Here is a 20,514-nt window from a genome sequence, read left to right on the forward strand (position 1 = left end):
TCTTGAATCTATTATCATTCCCAATGAGTTCCAGTTCGTCACTGCATTGATTAAAATTCTTTATTCTTTCACAGTAGTAACACCATTTAGAAGAACTCATGGGTAGCTTGTGCTTTCTCGTTTCTAAAATTGTAAAGTGTAGAAGAAAGAGAACTATCAGGAGTTTCAGGAAACTTAGGTTCAAATTCCAATTTTATTACTAAACTTACTGTGTGAACTTGGACAAATCCCCTCTCAGGGACTGAATTTGTTTACCAATGAAATACTATAAATATGTATTCCATCATTAGCTAGAAAATGATGGAATACTTCTCATCAACATATCACTAAGAAACCTCTGTCTTTCTGCACTTTCCTGTAAGAAATCCAAATTTCTCAACAATAAAGTAAGCTGATTATTGTTACACTTTGTACTTTTACCATTAAGCAGTAATTACCCTTTAACTTCTTTCTTTCTTTCTTTTTCTTTTTCTTTTTTTTTGGTCTTAATTCGAAACACTCCAACCAAAAGCGAATCAAATCAAACCAAAACAAGAAAAATCTCCACTTGAAAGCAATAACACAAAAAGATCTTAGAAGTTTAGAAGTGTAAAAGGGTGCAGGGTCAATGCTACATTTTACTGATTCCCTCCTTCTTCCCATTTAAGATTACAGTTTCCTCATTTTCTATAGCCTTTCATCAACTATGTTTCATTTCCAGCAAGGCAAACTGGAAATATGACTCCTTAAATGGTAATAAGGAAAGGCAAAGGAAAGATTTGTGGTGAGTGTGATGCATGGTGAATGTATTCAGGCTAAAGTATACCAATAAGGACTTGGATACAAGAAATGGTAGAAAAGACATGATTAGGCAAATATGTTCCTGAAAAAGAACTTGAGCCTGTCATGTGCTAAGGGTGGGGGATAACTCATAGGCAAATGATACACTAGGACAAACATAAGATATTTTAAATCAATAGAGGCAAGCCTTTAATACACTGGATTTTGATCCTTCATGGTGAATTTTTATGAAATGGGATCCTTTCCTGGCCCCATCTCTAGGAAAATGCAGATATTCTCTACTTCAGTGGGATCATATGGATATATTGTGGGTAGGTTTTCAATCATGTTTGACTCATTACTTTGAGTTCCACCTCAAGAAAAGAGCTAAGGATTCTTTTTTAAAGAGTCTATTTCCTTTTGGCCTTAACTCTTGTCTGCAGCCTTTTGGATGAAAAAATGTTACTTCAATTTGGGAGTGATCGTGATAGAGGAAGGACAGGGTGGTCCTTCATGGTGCCAAGGGGTCATGGTGATTCCACCTACTTGTCTGAAGAGTTGCATATGGCAAAACTTCTGGTTGGGCCCTGGTTCCTTTCTTGAAATTCTGGAAATCTGCACTTGCAACACTGGCTTCATCTTCTATCAACAAAGCAAACCAATGACTGGTGGCTCCTTGAGCAGGAGTGACTGATGATTGGGAGAAAGGGGATGAGGGTTAAGGAAAGTATCTTTTCTTTTAAAAGTTTCCCTAAATCATCAGCTCTTCTAGCCCAGTAGCTAATAAAAGGATTCTTAGCAGTAAATCATACATGGACAGAAGTCAGCCCCCTAAGTATCCACATGGTCCTTTGGGAGCAGTCTTTGAATGTGCCAAAGGAATGGTTTTGGGGCAGTGAAAAGAGACCCAAGATGTATAAAAAGGTTGAGGTAAGTCCCAGTAAGGGATAATTAACAATAATTAATAATAACAAACATCTGTAAGTTTATGCTAGAATGCTAATACTGAATCAAGGTATAAAGTTATTTTAGCTTCCTGGAAAAAGAAAATAATTCAAAATTTCAAGGATAAATAAAAACCTCTTAAAAATTACTGTTATAGTTTCATACTTACCCTCCTGTTTCTGTGTTTGGCTGTATGTTAGAGACAGTAACATTGAGAACCAAATGAAGAATATCAGATTAGCCATGAAAACACTTGTTAGGACTGGGTCTGAAGATCTGAAGTAGGAAGAGATAACAGGCAGTATATCTTGGAAATTTCAGAAGATGTGGTCTCTGGCTGTGTTTCTTAGTGGCAGAAATCATGGAAACATTTATAGAATCTCTGACTTCGGAGTTACCTATATTTCAATTCATAGCTGAAAGGGAATTCCCTTTCTAATCTCCTTGACTAGATTCCTATTAGCTTTTGCAGGAAGGCATCAAGAGAAAGGAAACTCACTAACTCCTGACACAACCCATTCAATTTTTGTTCATTTTTCAGTCACGCCTTAACTCTTTAGGATCCTATTTGGGGTTTTCTTGGCAAAAATACCAGATTGATTTGCCATTTCCTTCTCCAGCTCATTGTACAGATGAGAAAACGGAGGCAATTGGACTTGTCCAGGATCACACAGTTAGGAAATGTCTGCTCAGATGACATGTAATATGGGCAATTAACCTTAGTAAAGAAACATCTGTTCAAAAAGGAATTGAAGTATAGGGAGTTCTTCCACAGATTCATATTTTTATGCATTTTGCTTACATACCACACTATAGCACTCAGAGTGATAGCTTAATACCACAAGGGACTAATTTAGATTCCTCTCCATTTCTGTGAGTAATGCAAAAAGTTTTTTTTTTTTAATTGCTCTTTTTTTAAAACAACTTTTTTTTTTTTTTAAGAAGATATCAGGGTTAAATGACTTCTTCAAGGTCACACAGTTAGTAATTGTCTGATAGCTACATTTGAACTCAGATCCACCAACTACAGGGCCAAAATGATCTAAACACTGTACCATCCAGCTGCTCTGGAGACTGCTTCATTAAAGCATTTGATTCGTTCATCACTTATTTGACAGTTACCATGTTCTGAGCAGGATTGTTAATTCCTCAGGTAGAGAGAGGCTAAGTAACTCGTTTGTTGTAGAGTTATTCTTCTTGTAGCTCTGTTAGACAGAGACAAACAGAAGTATTCATTTTTTGCTGTTTCATCTTTCCCTGATATACAATGACTTCCTTTGGCCAGTACAACCAGTTTTTGGGCCAAAAAGAAGTGGTAGTTGTTAGGTCCATGGCTTTCCTCTGAAGAGGGGAAATAAGGACAGGTATTGGTATCTCTCTTCTTCCTCTGCCTCTGTAATCTCTGCCCTTCCTCTGTACTCTCCCCTTCCTTTGGTCCAATTCTGAGAAGTTAAAGGGAAGCAGTAACTTGCGACAGAGAGGGAGGGAATATGAGAACAAAATACTGAATGCATCTGTGGTCACAGTATCTGATGGCTTAACTGTTTTTCTTGACCACAAGAAAAACTATGATGCAAATACAAAAGATGTGCATAAAGCATATTTTTTAAAACATTTTTTAATTTTTAAGTTTTTATAAACATTTAATATTTTATTACAATTACATATAGAACTATTTTTAATATTTGTTTAAAAAAAACTTTCCAAATTATCTCTCTTTCTCCCTATAAAGCATATATTTAAAAAAAGAAATGTAAGTAGGAAACTAACAAAATAAACTCCCCAATGGTTAAGTGTTTGTGTGTTGGGGACAGGGGAAGATGGTTAGGGGTGAGGTTGGGGAAAGGTTGGAGGATTGGGTTGTTACTGAGAAGAAGTTGGTGAAGAATTTAAATCTAAGGGACTGCCTAAGATTATGTCTTACACATTTAGGAAAAGACTGAACAAATGCAATATATTACAATGTGTTGTTTGGTATTGCACCATAACAAAAGAGTCCTGGGTGGTATAAAGTGAAGAACATAGTGAATAGATACAGGAGGACTTTTTTTTTTTTTTTTTGAAGATAACACTGCAGCAAAAAACAATTTTGAAAGGCTTAAGAATTCTGATTAAAGCCACAACCAACCTTGTCTCCAGTAGAACTAAAATGTTACCTACCTCCTGACTATGAGATGATGAACAAAAGTTGTCGAGGCATGCACTTTTGGTCATGGCCCCTATTTGGTTGGTTTTACTTGAGCAAATTTATTTATTTATCTAACTATTTTTTGCTAAGGCAATTGGGGTTAAGTGACTTGCCCAGGGTCACTAATATCTGAGGAAGTGTTAATGAGATCAGATCTGAACTCAGGTCCTCCTGATTTCAGGGCTGATGCTATATCCACTGAGCCACCTAGTTGCCCCAAGTAAGTTTATTTGTAACTAGGATTTTCTCTTATTCCTCTCTCTCTTTCTTTTAAATTCTGAGTTAATAGTGTTCATGGATGGGATTAGTCTCTCCCCCTTTCCCAAAAGAGTGAAATTTCCTACAATCCACAGAAATAAATAGAAGAAAATTTAGAAAGGAGCACAGATAACAAGCAGGACAATTCTGCAAATATGTGGAGAATACTTTAGAAAAGGGAAGTGGTGACAAATGGATATTCATAGTTGTGTTCTCCTGAGTGTATAGAAATTTAAATTCAAAATAAAAATTATTGTGAAATTAAATTTGAAAAAGTTAGAGAAGAATCAATGAGAAGCCCTACCTTCTGATATTTTAAAAACAAGTATAGAACAGTTAAGTGGCACAGTTGATAGGGGGCAAGGCCTGGAATCAGAAGACCCATCTTCCCAAGTTCAAATCTGGCCTCAGATACTTAACTAGCTGTGTGACCCTGGGCAAGTCATTTAATCCTGTTTGCCTCAGTTTCCTCATTTGTAAAAGGAGCTGGAGAATGAAATGGCAAACCACTTTTGTAACTTTGTCAAGAAAGCCCTAAAAGGGATCACTAAAGACTGAAAAACAATAGGGTTGGAAGAATCATGGATTTTAGAGTGGGAATGGTGTTGTAAGAAAAGGAGGAAGACAGTAGATGCCAATTTCACAGTGCTAGGTATGGGATTTTAGGTATTATTGCTGTCAAAGTTTCTCTACTTCCTTTCCTGCTCTCATGTCATTTTTACTTGCATATTGTGAATTTTATTTCTTCTCTTAGTTTCTTCTCTAACCAACATGAAAAACAAAACAAAATGCAAGAAAATTGTAACAAAAAAGGTGAAAATACTATCTTGTGATCCATACTCAGTCCCTATAGTCCTCTCTTTGGATGCAGATAGCTTTCTTCATTACAAGACCATTGGAACAGGCCTGAATCACGTCATTGTTGACTAGAGCCACATCCATACAATCAGATCATCATATAATTTTGCTGTTGCTGTGTACAATGTTCGCCTGGTTCTACTTACTTTACTTAGCATCAGTTCATGTAAGTCTCTCCAATATCCTTTTTTTTTTTTTTTTTTTTGCAAATAGAATTTTATTTTTTCTATTTGCATAAGAAGAGTTTTCATTTTTATAAGATTTTAAGTTCCAAATTTCTTTCACTTTCTCTCCTCCCCCTTCCCAATACAGCAAGAAATCTGATATACATATCCAACCATTTAAAATATTTTCACATTAGTCATGTTATGAAAGAAAAATCAGCAAAAAACTATGAAAAAGAATAAAAACAAACCCCACATAAATGAAAACAGTGTGCTTTGATTTGCATTCAGACTCCATAGTTCTTTCTCTGATGTAGATAGCATTTTCCATTATGAATCTTTTAGAATTGCCTTGGATCATTGTATTGCTAAAAAGAACTTTGTTTATCATAGTTGATCATTATATAATATTTGTGCATACCATTTTTTCCCTTTTTAATAATTATAACTTTTTATTGACAGAACCCATGTAATTTTTTACATTATCCCTTGCACTTACTTCTGTTCCGACTTTTCCCCTCCTTCCCTTCACCCCCTCCCCCAGATGGCAAGCAGTCCTTTACATGTTAAATATGTCACAGTGTATCCTAGATACAATATATGTGTGCAGATTGTGCATACCCTTTGACCCAATGACATTCCCCTGGAATTATATCCCAAAGAAATTAAAGGAAGAAAAAAGATACTATCTGTATGAAAGTATTTATAGTTTTTCTCATGGTGTGAAAGACTAAGATACTGCCCATTGATTGAATAATGTTTGAACAAATTATGGTACATAAATATATTGGAATACTATTGTGCTGCAAGAATATGCTGAAGTAACTCATCTATAACTTATGGTTTTAGAAAGTTGTCTAATACACTGAAAGGTTGTGATTTGCTCATGGTAATAAAGCTAGAAGATGTCAGAGACAGAATTTGAACTCCATCTTTCCTTACATCAAAACCAACCCTCTAGCTACTGTCATGCTACTTTTCCATTTGTAATTAAGACCAGGGAAGGCTTTTGATCACAATTCTGTTACAATAAATAGGAATTCCATGTTTGATCAAGAAGCAAATAGAATCTCTCTTTCTACTACCTGTCAGTTCAGCTTCCATCTGGACAAAAAGAATAATATGGTTTTCCCTTTTTATTCTTTGGAGTTCATTTGTTAGATATATTTTAGTCACTTTTATGAATCCCAGAGGTCAGTGTATAATAGGAAAGCATTTTAAACTATGGAGTCTTTTGTGGAAACCTGTACACACCATATTTTTAAAATATTTTAAATTTAAAACTAAGTTTTTTTTTTCTTTTTTTTAAACTAACTTTTTTTTCTCTCCAGATCTGTTCCCCTCACTGGGGGAGGGGGGGGGGAGAAGGGAGGACGACCTCTCATAACAAAAATGCATGGTCAAGCAAAAATGAATTCTCACAATGGTCATGTCAAAAGCTGAATGTCTCATTCAGGATATTTAGTTCATCACTTCTATGTCAGGAGGTGAGCAGCATCCATCATCATTTGTGAATAATTGATCACTATATTAATCAAAGAGCTTAAATCTTTCTTTTTTCTTTTCTTTTTCTTTCTTTCTTTCTGTTTTTTTTTCTTAATCAATTGGGATTAAGTGACTTGCTCAGGGTCACACAAATCTTTCAAAATCATTTGCTTCTATGATATTGTTTTAGATTATTCTTTCGGTTCTGCTCACTTTATTCTACATCAGTTCATACAACTCTCCCCAATGGTACTTCCAGTAAAACATAACACAGACTATGCTATACTGAATGTTTAGTTTGTCAGAGACATCTTGTATGTTAACACATGTCTATCATTGAAGATCATGTGATATACTAGAAATAATAAGTCACATTTTTACAACATGTTAAGGCTTACAAAGTATTTCCCCTATCCTGTACTGTGAAATAAGAAAGGATCCTGGATTTGAGATCATACTCAAATTCAGTTTCAAATTCTACCTATCCCTCTTATTAATACTGCAACCTTGGACAAATTACTTAACTTCTTTTAAAGGCAAGTAGGTAATACTATTTGCACTTGCTGTTCCTGGGTCATATCTTTCATAGTTGGTATCCTACAAAAGACAGTACAGAGGTGATAAATTCTATGGGTCAGCAGCTTCCAAAATTATATTTCACAAGCCCCAACTTGTGGGTTTATTTGCCAGTCTGGCAGAAAACTATTGTTGAAACAAAAGGCATTTAATGAAACAAAATAGTTAATAAAATGACAAGAAAAGATCCTTCTGCTTAGACATGGAATACATTCTCCAATGAGTTATTATACCACAACAAAGAGGACACATACTCAGAAAGCATTCATTACCTGGGACTATAATGGGGAGTACACATGTAGAAAATAGTTGTGCTCAGGAAATGTACATAAAGAGGCACATGCCAGGAATGTCTGTGTCTAAGGATTGTGTGTGGAAGCACATGTATATAAGACATTAAATTCAGATCTTCTGATCTCAATTTCAATATCTCTTGTTATGAGGGAAGCAATTTTCTAAGATGTATTGTCATGCCTTCAACACAGAAGGAATCTTCTGGGAATGACATCATGCTGTTCTTTGCTCGTCTTTTCTGGAGTTTAACAGCTTTGGTCTGCAATGGTTGCATTGCTTTGTAGATTTGGAGTCACTACTGGGCAGCCTCCCTGCTACCAGCTTCTGGGCTTTCTCTCTTTACAGCCACTGGACTCTAGTTAATTAGGGTGAAGTCACTAGAAAGCCTTTCCTTGAAAAGAACAGGCTAAAACTTCATTAATCATGACCAAGTTATCACTTCAAAAATAGGCACAGGATCCATAGGCTAAAATTGACTTTTCTTTTTAACACCCTGTATCTAATGTTGAATTGTGGTCTATTGTCATAGGTAACTTGGTTAGAAAATCCTTGTGATTCCTGTTCAGCCCTTTTTAGGAATCATGTGCCTGCCTCAAATCCATTTCATAAGACTGTCTCAAGGACCTCATAGGAACTGTATGAAAGTTGGGGTCCAAAGACCACCTTACCTTCAAGGTTCATTCTGTATTGTCAAGTAAAAGAAACTGACTTAAAATAAAAGCAAAGTGAAGGCAAGATGATTGTCCTCCATCCAAAAGTAAACTTTACCAAAAGTAAAGGTGGCAAGGCGATTGGCTTCCATCCTCCTGGCTCAAATTCCCGCCTTTATTGGTCTATCTATTTAATCTATCAAGAGTAACATTCCCCTTTTAATTTTAGTCCTGTGTTGGAGCAGCATTTTGATCAGGGAGAAAACCCCCCCATCTACATATATATTGTTTGTTTCTTTGTATTATTCCAAAGAAACAACTTTGAGAATCAGAATGTGCTGTGCAAATGAGAGTTGTGATGATTATGCATATTTTTTTTTTCTTCTGTCACTGATATGTGATTTGGGGCTTCTCTTTTTTATCCTTCCTGTTTTCTTATTCCACTCCTCTTTTCCTTTCTATGCCCTCTAGTTTTGTTTCCTTTTCTCCTGCTTTCTGTTCCTCACTCTCAATCCTAATTTTGTCTTCTACTTGAAAAAAGTCCCAACAGAATTTTGTTTATGGCCAAACATCTGTAATGGCCACCACAAATGGTGTGTGTGTGTGTGTGTGTGTGTGTGTGTGTGTGTTTAAAGGAACATCCTACAAGTTACCAAATAGATTTAATTGTTCATTATCTTGGTAAAGGCAGGCCCTTTTCTGTGACCATTAATGGTCTGCATAATGACAAATAAGACCTTAGAGTATATGGAGGGAGAGAGACAATTTTAGCAACACTAATAGAATGACTCAAATCAGCTATTGTAAAAGGTAAGGATCCTAGTTAAAGGATGCCACTAAAACTTCACTGACTGAACTGGATGTCTAGTCTTGGGAGTCAACTTTAACAAAAACTATGAAGCAAGCAAGAATAGTACTTTCTCCCAATTTCTCTCTCTCCTCATCTTGAATAAATTATGCAATTTCTTTAAGCTTTCTCATTACTGTCTTCAATATTGACCTCCTCTCAGAAAAAAACTGAATGGAGTAATTCATGCTAATATATAAATGACTGATAAGATTTAGATTGTTAACTTTCTCAAATATATTCACATTTATCCATCCTTTTAGAAGACAAAATAATTTCAAGATCGAAGTCTAATCATGTCACTTTCCTATTCCAAATTCTTTAGTCTTAAACTACAAATACTTTTTCATAGCATTTGATTGTATGGCTCAGAAGAAGATAACACAATCAAAGCTTCTAAGAAAAATTTGAATTGATCTCAGGCCATGGAACAGCTCAAAAAGGATTTTGAAAATCAAGTAAGAGAGGAAGAGGAAAAAGTGGGAAAAGAAATAAGAGTGATACAAGAAAATCAAGAAAAAAGCCAACAGCTTGGTAAAATACACACACATTTGCTTTTGCTTGATCTAAGGATGGCAAAAAAAAAATGCACACACACACACACACACACACACAGAAAAAGTCTTCTTAAAAAGAATTGGGCAAATGGAAAAAGAGATACAAAAGTGCACTGAACAAAACTGTAGAGGGCCACAGATAGTGGGGAAATTTTGGGTGAGGTATAACACCTTTCAGGCCAATGGGAACCTGCTGACAATAGCTGGTTTGGCTCCCCATCTCCCCTAAGGGTTCTAGGTCTTCCTAAGAAGTAGGAGGCAGTGACAATCTGTATTGTAAAAAGCAGAGTGATGCCAAATGGCAGAGAGTCATCTACATACAATGGCAAGTTGTTTATGTGGTCCTAGTTAGCTCAGTGTGCTACGGTTATGTAAAGATATTAGGGTATATAAGGCTGAGAGAATTTGGAAAAAGTGAACTCCATGTTTGACTATCCACATGAGTCCTGCCTCTTCACTCCTCTTCTAAGACCAAGGACTCCAATTGGTACCAAGATCCTTCAGAGAGCTAGTCCAGACACAATATTTGGTGTTCAACATGAGGTCTTGAGAAGCAGGGCACAAAGCAGCTCGACTGACAAGAACAGTGAGAGTTCAGTTGAAGAGTCCCTGAGCATGACCCTAAGAGTAGGGTAAATATAAAGACAGGCAAGCAGGAATCTAATCACTTTTGTTTTTCAGCCAAAATGAAGCAAATAAGCAAATAAAAAGAGCCTCCTGCCCAAGGGAAGTATGAAGCAGGGTCAAAAGAGAAGCAAGGTTTGTTGCTAACTTAGAAGCAGATCACTGAGTTCTCGGATGCTTGGGAGTGCACATCTCTGTGGCTTTGTAAAAAAGGAGAGTTTGGAGCCAGAGATGTAGAAGGTAGTGGGAAAATAACTAATTGAATACAACAGAGGAAGATTGGCTTTAAGAAATCTTACATATAAGAAAAAGAAAAATAAAGCCTGGGGTGTCAAACAAGGAAATATGAAGAGAAAAATAATCAGAGGATTGGTGCCTGTAGCCCAGGAGGGTACAGCATGTGGGATGAAGCGAAGAAAGTCTTTTTTAAGTATTTTGTTTATTTATATTGTTTGTTACTGCTCTAGGGGATTTGAGGGGGGTAGGGTTTCTCCATTTCACAGCCCTACTTCATTTCCACCTATGCCTGAGCATGTATTCTTAGGGTATTCTCTGCTTCCTGATCCTCCTCCTTCAATTCCACCTTCATGGTGGGGAGAAGGGGAGAGTGGGAGAGACCATGACATCATCAGCACTACCAGCACAGTTTTGCTTTCCTATGGCCTGAGGCAAGGCAAAAGAGAGGAGACATTTTACTGTAGTAAGGATTACCATTGAGCATTCTGGCTTTTTAGGTAAGGCCACTGTAGAAGGCCTGCCCGCCCTTATATCTATCCCCATCCAATGGAAAGCTAATACACCAATGTGGGTGGAAAAATGGCCCCTAAGCAGCAAAAAAAATTCAGGCTTTATTAGATATAGTACAGGAGCAACTTGACCAAGACACTTACAATCTTCTCTAAGTCCTTGGAATTCTCCTGTATTTGTTGTGAAAAAGAAATCTGGAAAATGGAAGATGTTGACTGATTTGAGAAAAGTAAATGAACAGATGGAAACTATGGGAACTCTTCAGCCTAGACTTCCATCTCTTACTCAGTTGCCTAGGGAATAGCCTCTTTGGGTTATAGATATTAAGGATTGTTTCTATTACATCCCTCTGGATAAGGAAGATATGAAAAGATTTGCCTTTTCAATGCCCAGTGTTAACTTAGCTGAACCTTATAAAATATATGAATGGACAGTTTTACCACAGGGAATGAAAAATAGCCCTACCATGCGTCAAATATATGTGGCTGTTGCTCTTACTCCAGTAAGAAAAGCATTTCCAAAAGTTATGTAGTTATATTACATGGATGATATCTTGGGGAGTGCATCTGAGAAGCAAATGTTAGAAACATTTCTACAAAAGACCATAGAAACACTAAGCAATTACCAATTTTATATAGCCCTAGAAAAAATTCAAAGGCACACTCTTTTTCCATATTTAGGATATGAAATATATCCCAAGGTACTTATAGTACAAAAACTTTCTTTCAGAATAGAGAAATTGAACACCTTAAATGACTTTCAGAAATTGATAGGAGATATCCAATAGATGTGTCCAGTGTTAGGCTTAACTATTTATCAATTACAATCATTGTGTGACATTTTAAGGGGAAATACTGCTTTAGACTCACCACACCAGCTTACAAAAGAAGCCCAAAAGACTCTGAGAGAGGTTGAATTGACTTTATCCAATGTGGTTGAAAGAGTAACTCAAAAACCCTTGAAAATATCAGTTTTTGCTACAAAAGAGGCAGCTACAGCAAGGAGACAGTGTGATCGAGGGGGTGACCTTCCAAACACAACCAGATCAAAGCTTTATTTCTTACCAGTGCTTGTGGTTAGAATCTTATTAAAGGCCACTAAGCAAGTAATACAATTATCTGGGATAAGACCTGCCAAGATATACAGCTTTTATACCAATGCACAAATCAATGTATGCTATGAAACATTCCAGAGTGGCAAATTTTATTGGCCACAGCTCCAAATTTTATACAAGGGGTCTCCCTTAAAGATAACCTGGCTATTACATAATTGGCCATGGATTTCTGAAGAAAAGATTTCTAAGGTTCCTCTTAAAGGACCAACTATCCTTTACAGAGGCATTCAAATGTAACATTTATGCTATATACTCTCATGATGTAATTATAAAGAGAGTAGTCATAACTCCTTTTCAATCCACTTAACAGAATGAATTGTATGCAAATAGGCTAGCTCTTACTTATTACTCAGGAGATGTAAATATAATATCTGATTTGGCCTATTCAGACTTGCCACAGCCCAAATAAAATTTGTAGCTTCTAACATATATCAGCTTTTTAAGGAACTTCAGAAGCAAGTGAGAAAACATCTAGGTAAGTATTACCTCTTGCATGTCTACTATCATACAGGACTTCCAGGTCTTGTTTTTTTATGGAAACTCAAAGGCAGATAGACCATGTTATCTAACATTCCTCTATTTCAGGCAGCCCAAGAATCTCATTCTAAATATCATTAGGCTGCTTGAGCTTTACATCTGCAGTTGGGGATAACTAAAGAGGAAGCTAGGAGCATAGTCAAAGGCTGTACAAAGGCTGGAAATGCTTCCTTTCCATGCTCCTATGCTCCCTCCAGGGAAGAACCCTCATGATTTGAGACTCAATGAAATTTGGCAAATGGATGTGACTCATTATAAATCTTTTGGTCATCTATCTTTTATCCATATTGTAGTAGACATCTTTTCAGGATTTACTTTTGTAATACCAGCAGCAAAAGAAATAGCCTGGGTAGTCACTGAATTCCTTACACAGGCCTTTGCAGTTATGGATGTGCCACAAGCAATAAAAACAAATAATGGACTTGGATATACTTCTAAATATTTTGCACACTTTTGTGCACAGTATCAGATTTTACACACCACTGACATATCTTTTAATCTTCAATGTCAGGCAATAGTAAAGAGGAGAAACAGAGAAATCAAGACACTTCTCCAAAAACAAAAGAAAGGCAGAGCTACAGGTAACCCTAGAGAACCTCTAAACTTAGCTCTTTATACTATTAATTTTTTAGATTTTTGAAAAAGATGCAGAAGGGCAGTGTCCAGTGAGAGTAGCTCCATTATCTTTAGATAATTGCCAGGTGATGTGGAGAGATCCAGAAGAAAATGGTGAATGGAAGGTACCAGATAAGTTAATCGTTTGGGGCAGAGGGTTTGCTTGTGTCTCTACAAATGGAAAAGGAATCCAATGGGTGCCAACGAGCCACATCTGCCTTGTCCATTGGAGAGAGACAGGAAAAGAGAAGGCTCTCGAAACAAAGTAGAAGACTCAAGAAACTCTGGTGATTCCATCTCTGATTGCACCCATCATTGAAAGAGCAATGAAGTTAATCCTTTGTGTATGACAATTGACTTTTGAATATTATCGTGACCATAAAAATAATTGTTAATGAGACTGATGCATGACTTCAAAACCTGCAGAAATCATTGGATTCCCCAACACATGAAGGGATGGACAATAGATTGGCTTTGGACTATTTCTTGGCTGCTGAAGGAAATATATGTGTGGTTGTGAATTGCTAGTTATTTTCTACACCTTCCTTCTGGGACTCATGGAAGTCTTTTATAGTATCTGATTTATTCATATTGTTTTTTCTATTACTACTTGCTTATATAATATTACTACTTGCCTGTGTGATTCCTCCCATGCTGATGGATTTAACCACTGATGTATACCTGCTTCAATTAAAATAAAAGAAAGAAAGAGATGTAGAGGGCCACAGATGGTGTGGGAACTCTGGGTGAAGTATAAGACCCTTCAGCTCAGAGGGAACCTACTGACAATGTCTGGTTTGGCTCCTCATCTCCCCTAAAGGCTCTGGGCCTTCCTGAGAAGTCAGGAGGTGGTGACAACCTGTGTTGTAATTAAAGCAGAGTGATACCAAAAGAGTGTTATGGGCCAGAATTCTGAAACAAAGATTCTTACAAGATGTTAAGTCAGTGGAATTGATGAGACAATGGTTATCTAATTGAGCATGGTGTTTAATAGTTCTCTAAGTTCAGTATGATTAATTTAATCTTACAGCAAATAATGGTTTTCTAGTGATATAATGATTGATTTATACTCAGTGTAGAACAAATAAACTGAGACAAACTCAGCCAAAAGAGACAGAGACAAATTCATTCCATCGTCTACCTTTGTGGTGGCTGGAGGCTGAAGCACAAACCCTTGGACTCAGACTCACTTCATTTCACACCACTGTAGTGGCCTATCATCCTGCATTTTCTCCACTGAAACCAAGACTCTGGAAGGCTTCAAGAAAGCTAACTGGACCCCAGGAAAGGAGATAAGTCTTTGAAAGAGATAATAAAGGATTTGGACTTTAACACCTGGCTACTCGTGGTGATTACTCTGCTGAAAGGACAACTGCCCAGAGACCTCCAAGAAAGCCAAAAAGAGAATACTGCAAAAGAGTCATCTACATATATTAGCAAGTTGTTTATGTGATCTCACATGTGTAGAGTGTTATGGTTATGTGAAGCTATTAGGATATATAAGGCTGAGAGAATTTAGAATAAATGGATTTCATGTTTGACCATCCACGTGAGTCCTGCCTCTTCACTCCTCTTCTAAGACCAAGGACTGGGATTGGTACGGAGATCCTTTAAACAGCTAGTCCAGACACAACAGATAATTATCCCTTAAAAATTTGAATTGAACAAATGGAAGCTAATGGCTTTATGAGAGATCCAGAAACAATAAAACAAAACCCAAAGATTGAAAAAAAAAAAAAAAGACAATATAAACTATCTCACTGGAAAAAAAACATTGACTTGGAAAATAGATCCAGAATATATAATTAAAAAAAATTAGAACACTTGAAAACTGTGACCAAAAAAAAAGACTTGAACATCATTTTTCAGGAAATTATCAAGGAAAATTTCACTGAGATTCCAAAACTACAGGGAAAAAGAGAAATTGAAAGAATATAATGGTCACTTGCTGAGATTCCAAAATGAAAACTCCCAGATACATTAGAGCAAAATTTCAAAGCTCCCGTGTCAAAGAGAATATTTCAAGCAACTAGAAAGTAGCAATTCATATCTGGTAGGACCCAGAGTCTGGATCACACAACTTTAGCTATCTTCTATATTAAAGGATTGGAGGGCTTGGAATATGATGTCCCAGAGGGTAAAGGAGCTAGGATTGCAACCAAGAAGCACCTACCTGATAAAACTGAGTATAATCCTTCAGGGGAAAAATCTCTTTAGGGAAAATCGTGTAGTCAATGGAATTGAGAACTTTCAAGAATTCTTGATCAGAAGACCAAAGCTGAATATAAAATCTGACTTGAAATATAATACTCAAGAGAAGGAATTGAGAACTTTCAAGAATTCTTGATCAGAAGACCAAAGCTGAATATAAAATCTGACTTGAAATATAATACTCAAGAGAAACATAGAGAAGTATAAAGAAAAGGGAAATTATATTTTAATCTTTAATCCTTCATTTTTTAATCTTTTATCCTTAATAAGGTTGAACTATTTGCATTACTACATGGGAAGATGAAACATAATTCATAAAAATTTCTCATTATTAGGACAGTTAAAAGAAGTACATATGTAGACAGAAGGCACAGATGTGAATTGAATATGGAGGGACTATATTTACAAAAAAGTCAAGGGAGAAAGAGAATGGGAAAAGTAGAATAGGATGAAGAGGCAAGACAAGGTTTTTACAGTGGAGGGAAAGATGAAGGAAATGAAGGGGAGTGACTGAACTTTACTTTCATTATAACTGACTCAAAGGAAATATCAGGCACCCTTTTTTGAGAATAGAAAATTATCTTACTCTATAGGAAAGTAGGAAAGGAAGGGAATATGAGAAGAAGGTAGGGTAATTGAAGGAAAGCCAGATTGAGGAGGTATTAGTCAAAAACAAAACACTTTTGAGGATGAACAAGGTCTAAGAAGAGAGTGAAAAGAATAAATATTGGGGGAAATAAGATGGAGGAAAATATAGATAAAAATAGTAACTGAAAAAAATTTGAAGCAAGTTTTTCTAATAAAATCCTCATTTTTCAAACATGTACAGAACTGATCAAATTTACAAAAATAAAAGCCATTCCCCAATTTATAAATAAGAAGATATAAACTGTTGTCAGATGAAGTAATAAAAGCTATCTATAACCATATAAAAATGCTCTTATTATTAAATAGAAAACTACAAATTAAAAACAATTCTGAGGTACTACTTCATGACTATTTAATTGGATAATAGAAAAAGGAAAATGATAAATGTTGGAGAGGATGTGGGGAAAATGAGACATTAATGAACTACTGATAAGTAATAAATTGTTCCACCATACTGTAAAGCCCTTATGAACTATGCCCAAAGGGTATAAAACCCTACATATCCTTTAACAATACCACTATTAAGCCCAAATCTTAAAAGAGATTAAAAGCAAAAAGGAAAAAGACCTGTAAGTAAATAATAATTATAATGGGTCTTTTCTGGTGGCAAAGAATTGGACATTGAGAGAATGCCCCTCAACTGGAAAATGGCTAAACAAATTGTGGAATGTGAATATAATGGAATACTATTGTGCTATAAAAATTGATGAGCCAGACTCTCAGAAAAACCTAGAAAGTCCTCCACGAGTTGATGCAAAGCAAAATGTACTGTCTACAAAGTAACAGCTAAATTCTAAGATAGTTGCCTGTGAATGGATTAGCTATTCATTGCAATACAATGATCCAAGACAACTCTGAAGAACTTATGATGAAAAATGCCATACATTCCTTGAAGAACTGGTGGTGTCTGAATATGGATTGAAGCATACTGTTTTAACTTTATTTTTCTAGAATTTTTTTGACTATGTTTTCTTGAATAATATGACTAATATGGAAATATTTTGTATGATTACACAGGTATATTTGAATTGCTTGCTTTCTCAGTGAGGAAGGTAGGAAGGGAGAATGGAACTCAAAATTTAAAAATAAATGTTAAAAATGTTTTTACATGTAACTGGGCAAAAGATACATTAAGTAAAAAAAGAATTCCTAGGACATGCTGTCTCATCATTTCTTCTCTTTTCCTCATCATGTGGAATCCAATCTCCCTATTACAAGAATCCTTCTCTTAACTCCCTGACTGCAAATGACCTCTTCCTCTCCTTAACTCTTATAATATCTTGCATGTATCTGTGATGACATTATTCTCTTTTACTTCCTTCATTCTGAGTCATAATTTTTTCTTATCTGTGCAAACATACTATTCATCCAGTAAAAATATAAGTTCCTTGAAGGCAAAGACTACTTAATTTTTTCTTAGATGCTAAATAAATACTTGTTCAATTGAATTGATTTGAACAAAGTACAAAAAAATCCACTTTAAAGAATGAATTTCTATTGAAGTTTCAGATGCTAGAAAGAAAAAAAAATTTCCTGACACATTTTGAATCATATCATACAGACAATTTCCTACTCAGCTTGGCTACTTACCTGGGTAATATATAAGATTGAAACAGTCTAGAATTTAGAGTTTTCCAGGAAACAAAGGACAGGGATATTCTAATACTCTTTCCTTTGCTCTGGAATTCCCAAAAAGGGGCAAAGTGATATAAACTGTACTTCTTAGTTCTTCCATGCTCAATATACCACCTATAATCTCTATGCAGCTATGTAGGCCATTACCCATGACTGAAATGTGTAAGTAAGTTTCAAATACTTGGGAGTTGAAATGACAGTATTTGTGGTAATTTTCAGATTCTTGTGGGAATTGGGAACTTGAATCAGAGATTCAAAGACTAGTAGTAAGTAGCAATAATTTATCTTTAAACTTAATCTATATACTATTTTTAGAGCTTATTAGCATAGTACTTGGAATACATCAAGTTTTTAGCATTGATTGATTTTTAAAACTCATAATAACTTGTCCCCTTTCTACATTTCCAGTCTCACACTTGTTTCCTTTCCAAGTATTGTACAATCCAAAGACATAGGACTCCTGACTTTCATATTCCACTTCCCGGTTCTGGGAAATTTCATGGACTCTCCTCTATGTTCTGGCTTCCTTCAAGTCTCAGCTAAAATTCCATCTTATGTAACCAACCCTTTCCTGGTCCTCTTTAATACTAGTGCCTTCTCTTTGAAATTACCTCTGACTTTTCTTGTATATATCTTGTCTGTACAGAGTTTGTGTGTTATCTGATTAGATTGTTTCAACCTTTCTGTTGAATAAATTCACGTTGCTTGTCAGTCAAAATTTGAAAAAGGGAAAATTTACTCCAATGACAAATTGTTTATTTTTTACAATTCAGCTCTTTCATGATGAAAGTCTCAGCTTAAAGAAAGATGATCTAATTACACTCTAATTCCAGTTGAAATTATCTTGGGATTTCCAATGTTATCATTGTCATCTTTGTAGTCCTTCAACAGCTCTGATATACTCCGCTAGTATATTTCCCACCATCCATCCAACAAAACCCCTGGCTGCCTGGAACCTATGAGAAGAAGCTGCATCAGAAGAAACTCTAATTGAGTTTCAAAATGAAGAATGTGAAATATAGTTGTAAGACAAAAAACTTACTGTTTAGTATTAGGCATCTCTTTCTTTCCTTAAGATCAAACAGTGCAATTCTACAGGCAGACTTTCTGTCTTCTGGGCACAGGCAGAACTGGGCCACTCCCTCTTGAGAATTTTTTTCCCCTTATATCCTCTGAAGCTTCCTGTTTTTTTTTTTTTTGTTCTTTTTTGTTTTTTAATGATGGCACTACTTGCTATGAATTTCCCTCATTAAGGCTTTAGAATTGTTTTAAAATTCCAAAGCCACTAAAGAAATGCGGGAAAAGCAAAAAGTAAAAAATTTGAAACCAGAATAATTGGGCTTGGACCAGAAAGAACTGACTTCTTCACATAACCAGTGGTAACACCTTGGCTATAGAGGGGAAACAATTCACAATGGAGCAAAACAGCAGAAAATGAGAATGAACTAAAATGGGAGAATGTGGGAATAGAGAGGAGGCAAAGTAAAAACAAGGAGGAAAAGAGAGGGAAAGTAAAGGGGGGAGGATGATATAGAGATAGGAACAATTTTGAGAAAAATTGTAAAGAATTTTGCTTATGGTATTCTACTTCTTCTAACAAAAGTCTCTTTATTGATCAAGGATGGACAGAAGCAGCTACACCCAAAGAAAGAACACTGGGAAATGAATATAAACTGCTTACATTTTTGTTTTTCTTCCTGGGTTATTTCTACCTTCTGAATCCAACTCTCCCTGTGCAACAAGAAAACTGTTCGGTTCTGCACACATATATTGTATTTAGGATATACTGTAACCTATTTAAATGTAAAGGACTGCTTGCCATCTGGGAGAGGGTGTGGAGGGAGGGAGGGGAAAAATCGGAACAGAAGTGAGTGCAAGGGATAATGCTGTAAAAAAATTACCCTGGCATGGGTTCTGTCAATAAAAAGTTATTTTTTAAAAAAAAGTCTCTTTAACTCTCTTCTACTTTTTCTTCAATGCTCTCTCCCCTCCTCACCTTATTCTATATCCTAGTTTTGCTAATTTCTAGTAGAGGGATAACTGATAACTAAGTTATTAGCTGTTACACACTTATGGTATGTCCCTTCATTGGGTACTCTTCCCTCTCTCTTCTCTCATTTCTTAGAGGATATAACTTAAAGTTGCCCTTTGCTTTTGGATTCTATGCTCTTCTACTACTCTATAAAAGATTGTGTCTTCTTAGATTGCAACTATTTTGTAATTTAAATTGTAACTATTTTCATGTGTGCATGCCTTATTTATACAACTACACTGCAAATTTCTTGAGGGCAGTGATTCTTCCTGATTCATCTTTGTATTCCCAATGGTACGCAAAATACTATCTTGTTTTTAATAAGGTATCTGAGTAAATGGTTGTTGAAAATTATGATGATTATTTTGATGGGTATAGCCCTAAGCTTTAAACTTATGTTTATGTATATGGAAACATATAAGTTAGCTTAGTCATACTATGGTGTTATTAATTCTATATATAAATCTCTTCCAAGAGTATTTCATATTAGTAAGATAGTAGCAACTCCAAAGAAAGAATCTCTAGTGGTAGAATTTTCATACAGCATGGATAGGTCAGTAGGAGGAGATATCTTGGGTAGAAGAGTTTTTCAGTCCCCCCTCAATTCATATCATGTGGACATTTGATTATTCTCTCTATGTAAAACTGGATCAGGGTTCATAGTAATGATAATATATTCAAAAAAGGAAGAAGTTCATATTTATAACTAGAGCCAGACCTGAAGTAGATAACAGGAGCAAAAGAAAAAATGCTACATACAGGAGAGGAGA

At 35.7% G+C, this 20,514-nt stretch overlaps 1 protein-coding gene across 4 annotated transcripts in view; it reads right to left on the minus strand.

Moving 5' to 3' along the window:
* LOC127553686 (interleukin-3 receptor subunit alpha-like) overlaps positions 1-18,859 on the minus strand; it is a 60,589-nt gene extending 41,730 nt beyond the window's left edge. For 2 of the 4 annotated variants that reach the window (XM_051984599.1, XM_051984597.1), the window contains exons 1-3: positions 18,755-18,859; positions 1,874-1,980; positions 1,306-1,449 (exon numbers count right to left, since the gene is read on the minus strand). In XM_051984599.1, coding sequence (XP_051840559.1) covers positions 1,306-1,449; positions 1,874-1,980; positions 18,755-18,771 — 268 coding nt within the window. In that variant the 5' untranslated portion in view covers positions 18,772-18,859. The remainder of the gene's footprint in view (positions 1-1,305; positions 1,450-1,873; positions 1,981-18,754) is intronic. The other 2 variants (XM_051984600.1, XM_051984601.1) reach the window with 2 other exon arrangements.
* Between the last annotated feature and the right edge of the window lie 1,655 nt (positions 18,860-20,514).

The sequence above is a fragment of the Antechinus flavipes genome, chromosome 3 (genome assembly GCF_016432865.1).
Source record: "Antechinus flavipes isolate AdamAnt ecotype Samford, QLD, Australia chromosome 3, AdamAnt_v2, whole genome shotgun sequence".
Classification (NCBI taxonomy): domain Eukaryota; kingdom Metazoa; phylum Chordata; class Mammalia; order Dasyuromorphia; family Dasyuridae; genus Antechinus; species Antechinus flavipes.